This window comes from Salmo salar, chromosome ssa19 (genome assembly GCF_905237065.1).
Source record: "Salmo salar chromosome ssa19, Ssal_v3.1, whole genome shotgun sequence".
Lineage (NCBI taxonomy): Eukaryota > Metazoa > Chordata > Actinopteri > Salmoniformes > Salmonidae > Salmo > Salmo salar.
The window spans coordinates 84,308,924-84,319,814 of record NC_059460.1 but is presented as its reverse complement, the minus strand read 5'-3'; the positions used below and the strand labels follow the sequence as shown (position 1 = coordinate 84,319,814).

Here is a 10,891-nt window from a genome sequence, read left to right as displayed (position 1 = left end):
TAGGGGTTAGGGGTTAGGGGCTAGGGGTTAGGGGTTAGGGGTAGGGGTTAGGGGTTAGGGCTAGGGGTTAAAGGTTAGGGGTTAAGGGTTAGGGCTAGGGGTTAGTGGTTAGGGCTAGGGGTTAAAGGTTAGGGGTTAAGGGTTAGGGCTAGGGGTTAGGGCTAGGGGTTAGGGGTTAGGTTAGGGGTTAGGGGTTAGGGCTAGGGGTTAGGGGTTAGTGGTTAGGGGCTAGGGGTTAGGGGCTAGGGGTTAGAGGCTAGGGGCTAGGGGTTAGGGGTTAGGGGTTAGGGGTTAGGGGTTAGGGGCTAGGGGTTAGGGCTAGGGGTTAGGGGTTAGGGGTTAGTGGTTAGGGCTAGGGGTTAGTGGTTAGGGCTAGGGGTTAAAGGTTAGGGGTTAAGGGTTAGGGCTAGGGGTTAGGGGTTAAGGTTAGGGGTTAGGGGTTAGGGGCTAGGGGTTAGGGTTAGGGGTTAGGGGTTAGTGGTTAGGGGCTAGGGGTTAGGGGCTAGGGGTTAGAGGCTAGGGGCTAGGGGTTAGGGTTAGGGGTTAGGGGCTAGGGCTAGGGGTTAGGGGTTAGGGGTTAGTGGTTAGGGCTAGGGGTTAGGGGTTAGTGGTTAGGGCTAGGGGTTAAAGGTTAGGGGTTAAGGGTTAGGGCTAGGGGTTAGGGCTAGGGGTTAGGGGTTAGGGGTTAGGGGCTAGGGGTTAGGGGTTAGGGGTAGGGGTTAGGGGTTAGGGCTAGGGGTTAGGGGTTAGGGCTAGGGGTTAGGGGTTAGGGGTTAGGGGCTAGGGGTTAGGGCTAGGGGTTAGGGGTTAGGGGTTAGGGCTAGGGGTTAGGGGTTGGGGTTAGTGGTTAGGGGCTAGGGGTTAGGGCTAGGGGTTAGGGGTTAGTGGTTAGGGCTAGGGGTTAAAGGTTAGGGGTTAAGGGTTAAGGCTAGGGGTTAGGGCTAGGGGTTAGGGGTTAAGGGCTAGGGGGTAAGAGTTAGGGCTAGGGGTTAGGGGCTAGGGGTTAGGGGTTAGGGCTAGGGGTTAGGGCTAGGGGTTAGGGGTTAGTGGTTAGGGCTCGGGGTTAGGGGCTAGGGGTTAGGGGCTAGGGGTTAGGGCTATTGGTTAGTGGTTAGGGCTAGGGGTTAAAGGTTAGGGGTATAGGGTTAAGGCTAGGGGTTAGGGCTAAGGGTTAGGGGTTAAGGGCTAGGGGGTAAGAGTTAGGGCTAGGGGTTAGGGGCTAGGGGTTAGGGGTTAGGGCTAGGGGTTAGGGGTTAGGGCTAGGGTTAAGGGCTAGGGGGTAAGAGTTAGGGCTAGGGGTTAGGGGCTAGGGGTTAGGGGTTAGGGCTAGGGGTTAGGGGTTAGGGGTTAGGGCTAGGGGTTAGGGGTTAGGGCTAGGGGTTAGGGCTAGGGGTTAGGGCTAGGGGTTAGGGGTTAGGGCTAGGGGTTAGGGCTAGGGGTTAGGGCTAGGGGTTAGAGGATAGGGGTTAGGGGTTAGGGCTAGGAGCTAGGGGTTGGGGGTTAGAGGCTAGGGGCTAGGGGTTAGGGGCTAGGGGCTTGGGGTTGGGTTAGGTGTTAAGGGTTAGGGGCTAGGGGTTAGGGGTTGGGGTTAGGGGTTAAAGGTTAGGGGTTAGGGGTTAAAGGTCAGTGACTTGCCATCTCTGAAGTTCTGGTCTAGATAGTCCATGATCTGAACAGGGTCTGTGATGACGTTGCCATGGTGAACGAGGACTGGTACCTCTCCTGCCGGGTTCAGTCTCATGAACCAGGGCTCGTTGTGTTCACTAAGAGGCAGACTGACGTCATACTCCTCACAGCTCAGTCCCTTCTCGGCTATGGCCAGACGCACCTAGACAGGATGGTCACAGCACAGTAACATCTAGACACACCTAGACAGGACAGTCACAGTCAGTTACATCTAGACAGGACGGTCACAGCACAGTAACATCTAGACAGGACGGTCACAGCACAGTTACATCTAGACACACCTAGACAGAACAGTCACAGCACAGTTACATCTAGACACACCTAGACAGGACAGTCACAGCACAGTTACATCTAGACACACCTAGACAGGACAGTCACAGCACAGTTACATCTAGACACACCTAGACAGGACAGTCACAGTCAGTTACATCTAGACAGGACGGTCACAGCACAGTTACATCTAGACACACCTAGACAGGACAGTCACAGCACAGTTACATCTAGACACACCTAGACAGGACAGTCACAGTCAGTTACATCTAGACACACCTAGACAGGACAGTCACAGTCAGTTACATCTAGACAGGACGGTCACAGCACAGTTACATCTAGACACACCTAGACAGGACAGTCACAGCACAGTTACATCTAGACACACCAAGACAGGACAGTCACAGTCAGTTACATCTAGACACACCTAGACAGGACAGTCACAGTCAGTTACATCTAGACACACCTAGACAGGACGGTCACAGTCAGTTACATCTAGACAGGACAGTCACAGCACAGTTACATCTAGACACACCTAGACAGGACGGTCACAGTCAGTTACATCTAGACAGGACGGTCACAGCACAGTTACATCTAGACACACCTAGACAGGACAGTCACAGCACAGTTACATCTAGACACACCTAGACAGGACAGTCACAGGACAGTCTTACATATAGACACACCTAGACAGGACAGTCACAGCACAGTTAGTTAAGATGTACAGCTCAGTCCCTTCTCGGCTATGGCCAGACACATGTACACAGATTCACAGAACTAGAATGAGATTATATTTCTATGCACAGGACAACACAATTCAAATTAGCATCATACCCACTCAGCAGCATCATATCCTTCTAAACTACGGCCCAGGCCCACCAGCAACACATATCAGTCCCTTCCCTGTTATGATCAGACCCCCCTACAATACAGCTCCACCTACAATACAGCTACAATACAGCTCCACCTACAATACACCTGCAATACAGCTCCACCTACAATACAGCTCCACCTACAATACAGCTACACCTACAATACAGCTCCACCTACAATACAGCTACACCTACAATACAGCTACAATACAGCTACAATACAGCTCCACCTACAATACACCTGCAATACAGCTCCACCTGCAATACAGCTCCACCTACAATACAGCTCCACCTACAATACAGCTACACCTACAATACAGCTCCACCTACAATACACCTGCAATACAGCTCCACCTACAATACAGCTCCACCTACAATACAGCTACAATACAGCTCCACCTACAATACAGCTCCACCTACAATACACCTACAATACAGCTCCACCTACAATACAGCTACAATACAGCTCCACCTACAATACAGCTCCACCTACAATACACCTACAATACAGCTACACCTACAATACAGCTCCACCTACAATACAGCTACAATACAGCTACACCTACAATACAGCTCCACATACAATACAGCTACAATACAGCTACACCTACAATACAGCTCCACCTACAATACAGCTCCACCTACAATACAGCTACAATACAGCTCCACCTACAATACACCTACAATACAGCTCCACCTACAATACAGCTACAATACAGCTCCACCTACAATACAGCTCCACCTACAATACACCTACAATACAGCTCCACCTAAAATACAGCTCCAACTACAATACAGCTACACCTACAATACAGCTACACCTACAATACAGCTACAATACAGCTCCACCTACAATACAGCTCCACCTACAATACACCTACAATACAGCTACACCTACAATACACCTACAATACAGCTACACCTACAATACAGCTACAATACAGCTCCACCTACAATACACCTACAATACAGCTCCACCTACAATACAGCTCCACCTACAATACAGCTCCACCTACAATACAGCTCCACCTACAATACAGCTACACCTACAATACAGCTACAATACAGCTACACCAACAATACAGCTACAATACAGCTCCACCTACAATACAGCTACAATACAGCTACACCTACAATACAGCTCCACATACAATACAGCTACAATACAGCTACACCTACAATACAGCTCCACCTACAATACAGCTACACCTACAATACAGCTACAATACAGCTACACCTACAATACACCTACAATACAGCTCCACCTACAATATACCTACAACACAGCTCCAATACAGCTCCACCTACAATACAGCTCCACCTACAATACAGCTCCACCTACAATACAGCTCCACCTACAATACAGCTCCACCTACAATACAGCTCCACCTACAATACAGCTACAATACAGCTACACCTACAATACAGCTACAATACAGCTCCACCTACAATACAGCTCCACCTACAATACAGCTACAATACAGCTACACCTACAATACAGCTACAATACAGCTACACCTACAATACAGCTCCACCTACAATACAGCTACACCTACAATACAGCTACAATACAGCTACACCTACAATACAGCTACAATACAGCTACACCTACAATACAGCTACACCTACAATACAGCTCCAATACAGCTACACCTACAATACAGCTACACCTACAATACAGCTACAATACAGCTACAATACAGCTACACCTACAATACAGCTACAATACAGCTCCACCTACAATACAGCTACACCTACAATACACCTACAATACAGCTACACCTACAATACAGCTACACCTACAATACAGCTACAATACAGCTACAATACAGCTGAACCTACAATACAGCTACAATACAGCTCCACCTACAATCCAGCTACTGTCACGGCTGTCGAAAGGAGTAGCAGATCTAAGTGCAGCGTGTGTGTAGTTCCACATTTTATTTACTCTGTGAAACTCATGCAATACATCAAAATAACTGAATAGACAAAAACAACAAACCGTGACACAGAGTACAAACACTACCCAAAAATAATCACCCACAAAACCCAGGAAGAAAAACCCCTACTTAAATATGATCTCCAATTAGAGACAATGAGGACCAGCTGCCTCCAATTGGAGATCATCCCAAACAAGTCAACAAAGAAATACAAAAACTAGAACCTAAGAACATAGAAATAGAAAAGATAGAAAAACACAAAACACCACCTGTCACGCCCTGACCTACTCTAACATAGAAAATAACATCTTACTATGGTCAGGACGTGACAGCTACAATACAGCTACAATAAAGCTATACCTACAATACAGCTCCACCTACAATACAGCTACAATACAGCTACACCTAAAATACAGCTACAATACAGCTCCACCTACAATTCAGCTATAATACAGCTCCACCTACAATACAGCTACACCTACAATACAGCTACAATACAGCAACACCAACAATACAGCTACACCTACAATACAGCTACACCTACAATACAGCTACACCTACAAAACAGCTACAATACAGCTTCACCTACAAAACAGCTACACCAACAATACAGCTACAATACAGCTACACCTATAATACAGCTACAATACAGCTCCACCTACAATACAGCTCCACCTACAATACAGCTACACCTACAATACAGCTACAATACAGCTACAGTACAGCTCCGCCTACAATACAGCTACACCTACAATACAGCTACACCTACAATACAGCTACACCTACAATACAGCTACAATACAGCTACAGTACAGCTCCACCTACAATACAGCTACACCTACAATACAGCTACACCTACAATACAGCTACAATACAGCTACACCTACAATACAGCTACAATACAGCTACAATACAGCTACACCAACAATACAGCTACACCTACAATACAGCTACACCGCCAATACAGCTACAATACAGCTACACCTACAATACAGCTACACCTACAATACAGCTACACCTACAATACAGCTACACCTACAATACAGCTACACCGGCAATACAGCTACAATACAGCTACACCTACAATATAGCTACAATACAGCTACACCTACAATACAGCTACAATATAGCTACACCTACAATGCAGCTACAATACAGCTACACCTACAATATAGCTACACCTACAATACAGCTACAATACAGCTACACCTACAATACAGCTACAGCTACAATACAGCTACACCTACAATACAGCTACACCTACAATACAGCTACACCTACAATACAGCTACAATACAGTTACACCTACAATACAGCTATAATAGAGCTACACCTACAATACAGCTCCGCCTACAATACAGCTCCGCCTACAATACAGCTCCACCTACAATAAATCTACACCTACAATACAGCTCCGCCTACAATATAGCTCCAGGTACAATACCCTTACACTTGTGCCATGTCATGCCGAACCTGGAGTAGGACATCAAAGAATTCTCTATGATAGGGCTGTGGACTTCAAAGCATATGGGTAGACTACATTGGGAAGCACAGCCGCGAGCTGCCCAGTGACACGAGCCTACCAGACGAGCTAAATTACTTTTATGCTCGCTTTGAGGCAAGTAACACTGAAACATGCATGAGAGCATCAGCTGTTCCGGACGACTGTGTGATCACGCTCTCCATAGCCGATGTGAGTAAGACCTTTAAACAGATCAACATTCACAAGACCGCAGGGCCAGACGGATTACCAGGACGTGTACGCCGAGCATGTGCTGACCAACTGGCAAGTGTCTTCACTGACATTTTCAACCTGTCCCTGACTCATTCTGTAATACCAACATGTTTCAAGCAGACCACCATAGTCCCTGTGCCCAAGAACACTAAGGTAACCTGCCTAAATGACACCGACCCGTAGCACTCACGTATGAAGCCATGAAGTGCCTTGAAAGGCTGGTCATGGCTCACATCAACACCATCATCCCAGAAACCATAGACCCACTCCAATTTGCATACCGCCCCAACAGATCCACAGATGATGCAATCTCAATTGCACTCCACACTGCCCTTTCCCAGCTGGACAATAGGAACACCTATGTGAGAATGCTATTCATTGACTACAGCTCAGCGTTCAACACCATAGTGCCCTCAAAGCTCATCACTAAGCTAAGGACCCTGGGACTAAACACCTCCCTCTGCAACTGGATCCTGGACTTCCTGGCAGGCCGCCCCCAGGTGGTGAGGGTAGGTAGCAACACATCCGCCACGCTGATCCTCAACACGGGGGTCCCTCAGGGGTGCGTGCTCAGTCCCCTCCTGTACTCCCTGTTCACTCATGACTGCACGGCCAAGCACGACTCCAACACCATCATTATGTTTGCTGATGACACAACAGTGGTAGGCCTGATCACCGACAACAACGAGACAGCCTATAGGGAGGAGGTCAGAGACCTGGCCGTGTGGTGCCAGGATAAGAACCTCTCCCTCAACGTAACCAAGACTAAGGAGATGATTGTGGACTACAGGAAAAGGAGGACCGAGGACACCCCCATTCTCAATGACGGGGCTGTAGTGGAGCAGGTTGAGATCTTCAAGTTCCTTGGCGTCCACATCACCAACAAACTAGCATGGTCCAAGCACACCAAGATAGTCGCTAATCACTGGGGCCAAGCTTCCTGCCATGCAGGAACTCTATACCAGGCGGTGTCAGAGGAAGGCCCTAAAAATTGTCAAAGACTCCAGCCACCCCAGTCATAGACTGTTCTCTCTGCTACAGCATGGCAAGTCTAGGTCAAATAGGTTTCTAAACAGCTTCTACCCCCAAGCCATAAGACTGCTGAACGTCTAATCAAATGGCTACCCAGACTATTTGCCTTGCTCCCCCCCCTCCCCTTTTTTTTACGCTGTTGCTACTCTCTGTTTATTATCATCTATGCATAGTCACTTTAATAACTCTACCTACATGTACATATTACCTCAACTAACCGGTGTCCCTGCACATCGACTCTGTACCGGTACTCCCCTGTTTATAGCCTCACTATTGTTATTTTACCGCTGCTCCTTAATTATTATTATAAAAAATAAACCCTTAAAACTGCATTGTTGGTTATGGGCTTGTAAGTCAGCATTTCACTGTGAGGACTACTACACCTGTTGTATTCAGCATTTCACTGTGAGGTCTACTACACCTGTTGTATTCAGCATTTCACTGTGAGGTCTACTACACCTGTTGTATTCAGCATTTCACTGTGAGGTCTACTACACCTGTTGTATTCAGCATTTCACTGTGAGGTCTACTACACCTGTTGTATTCAGCATTTCACTGTGAGGTCTACTACACCTGTTGTATTCAGCATTTCACTGTGAGGTCTACTACACCTGTTGTATTCAGCATTTCACTGTGAGGTCTACTACACCTGTTGTATTCAGCATTTCACTGTGAGGTCTACACCTGTTGTATTCAGCATTTCACTGTGAGGTCTACTACACCTGTTGTATTCAGCATTTCACTGTGAGGTCTACTACACCTGTTGTATTCAGCATTTCACTGTGAGGTCTACTACACCTGTTGTATTCAGCATTTCACTGTAAGGTCTACTACACCTGTTGTATTTAGCATTTCACTGTGAGGTCTACTACACCTGTTGTATTCAGCATTTCACTGTGAGGTCTACTACACCTGTTGTATTCAGCATTTCACTGTGAGGTCTACTACACCTGTTGTATTCAGCATTTCACTGTGAGGTCTACTACACCTGTTGTATTCAGCATTTCACTGTGAGGTCTACTACACCTGTTGTATTCAGCATTTCACTGTGAGGTCTACTACACCTGTTGTATTCAGCATTTCACTGTGAGGTCTACTACACCTGTTGTATTCAGCATTTCACTGTGAGGTCTACTACACCTGTTGTATTCAGCATTTCACTGTGAGGTCTACTACACCTGTTGTATTCAGCATTTCACTGTGAGGTCTACTACACCTGTTGTATTCAGCATTTCACTGTGAGGTCTACTACACCTGTTGTATTCAGCATTTCACTGTGAGGTCTACTACACCTGTTGTATTCAGCATTTCACTGTGAGGTCTACTACACCTGTTGTATTCAGCATTTCACTGTGAGGTCTACTACACCTGTTGTATTCAGCATTTCACTGTAAGGTCTACTACACCTGTTGTATTCAGCATTTCACTGTGAGGTCTACTACACCTGTTGTATTCAGTATTTCACTGTGAGGTCTACTACACCTGTTGTATTCAGCATTTCACTGTGAGGTCTACTACACCTGTTGTATTCAGCATTTCACTGTGAGGTCTACTACACCTGTTGTATTCAGCATTTCACTGTGAGGTCTACTACACTTGTTGTATTCAGCATTTCACTGTGAGGTCTACTACACCTGTTGTATTCAGCATTTCACTGTGAGGTCTGCCTACACCTGTTATATTCAGCATTTCACTGTGAGGTCTACTACACCTGTTGTATTCAGCATTTCACTGTGAGGTCTACTACACCTGTTGTATTCAGCATTTCACTGTGAGGTCTACTACACCTGTTGTATTCAGCATTTCACTGTGAGGTCTACTACACCTGTTGTATTCAGCATTTCACTGTGAGGTCTACTACACCTGTTGTATTTGGCACATGTGACAAATAACATTTGATTTGATTTGATATGGAACTGGGATTGAGCTGTCAGGAAGGCCACGTGCATGTTAGCCAAACGATCCAGCTTCCTGTTCAAGCAGAAAGAGCAAAACATTGGTTGTAGCCAGCCTGGTTACAGTCCGTTTTTTTGGACACATCGAGCTGCAAAACGCCTATATGATGCTATAACTTCATTTATGTTGTCATATCAGCGTTATTTTTGATTAGCATGTCGCGCTATACCTTGTCAAGTCACGCAATCCACGCATACCCTTGAGGAGCTGTCCATTACGGCTTGGTGCTGAAACACTCACCTTCTGCGAACTGAAGGACTGCGTCCAATGATACAGTGTCATTTTGGATGGTTTGGCATTCGTGCTTTCTGTGACAGTTCCGCTCTCTTGTTGTACCTCTTGAACATCACCTTCGTGAATGAGGATTTCTTTCTCATCCTGAAATTCGGCGCTGTTTTCCGCCGCCATTTTAGCTCTATGTCTGTCGCCGAGTTGTTGCTGTGTTTGGGACGGTTGTCACTAGTTACCACAGCCACAAAGTCAAAATTGTCAATATCATATAAATGCATGAAAACAAAAATGTGATTTTTGGACTTAATTTAAGGTTACGGTTAGGCATAAGTATAGCAGTGTGGTTAAGGTTAGGGTTCGTTTTTTTTTAAAGAAGATAAATTGTAGAAGTAGGCAGGGTTTTAGATATTTGTGGCTGTTGTAACTAGTGAAGACCTGTTTGGGGACGGAGCGGAAGTGAGGTCAGACCTCCTGCGTCATCAGCATCAGGATTGATGGATGAGAGAGGAATGGGAAAAATGCCCCTGTCTTTGTAAGTTCCTCTCTGAAAGTAGTCCTCTGTCAGTGTGTTATGAAAAGCTTCAGTGGTTGTAGGTCTATATTTAGATTAGCCTACGTAGCAGCTATTTATTTAACTTTCTGTAACATGTGTAAAATAATAGCAAGAAAAAAAATCCTTCTGGTTTTAGAAACTGGTCTTTGTAATGTGTTAAAGTCCCTTGCGAGAGGTTGTGGCCCATACAGCAGCTCTACGTAGTGTTGACCATTGCTCCCAGTCAACAGCAGAGGTCGCTGTTATCCACTCCTTTTTCAATTACATTCAATTCAATTCCAAGGGGCTTTATTGGCATGGGAAACATGTTTATACTGCCAATGCAAGTGGTTAGGGTTAGGATACTGTGATATTGTCAGTACTGTATTGACAAATTAATAGTTTCCCTTCGACTGAAGCTAATATATTTCCATCATTTCTGAACTGATTGAATAATCAGGTTGTGTAGAATTAAGAATTAGAGTCATTTTCTTAAATCTGTCAACCTATAATTGTATATATATGAATACAACGTCTAAGCTTCTAACATGTTTTAAATAGGCTATACAATATATACAATTATAGGTTGACAGATTTAAGAAAATTACTTAAATACAACTGTCACACAAAAAGTAGC

The 10,891-nt window shown here is 45.6% G+C and overlaps 1 protein-coding gene across 1 annotated transcript in view; it reads right to left on the bottom strand.

Annotated features, from left to right (window-relative positions):
• gdap1 (ganglioside induced differentiation associated protein 1) overlaps positions 1–9,964 on the bottom strand; it is a 17,700-nt gene extending 7,736 nt beyond the window's left edge. The window contains exons 1-2 of the mRNA XM_014159905.2: positions 9,732–9,964; positions 1,636–1,828 (exon numbers count right to left, since the gene is read on the bottom strand). Coding sequence (XP_014015380.1) covers positions 1,636–1,828; positions 9,732–9,899 — 361 coding nt within the window. The 5' untranslated portion in view covers positions 9,900–9,964. The remainder of the gene's footprint in view (positions 1–1,635; positions 1,829–9,731) is intronic.
• Between the last annotated feature and the right edge of the window lie 927 nt (positions 9,965–10,891).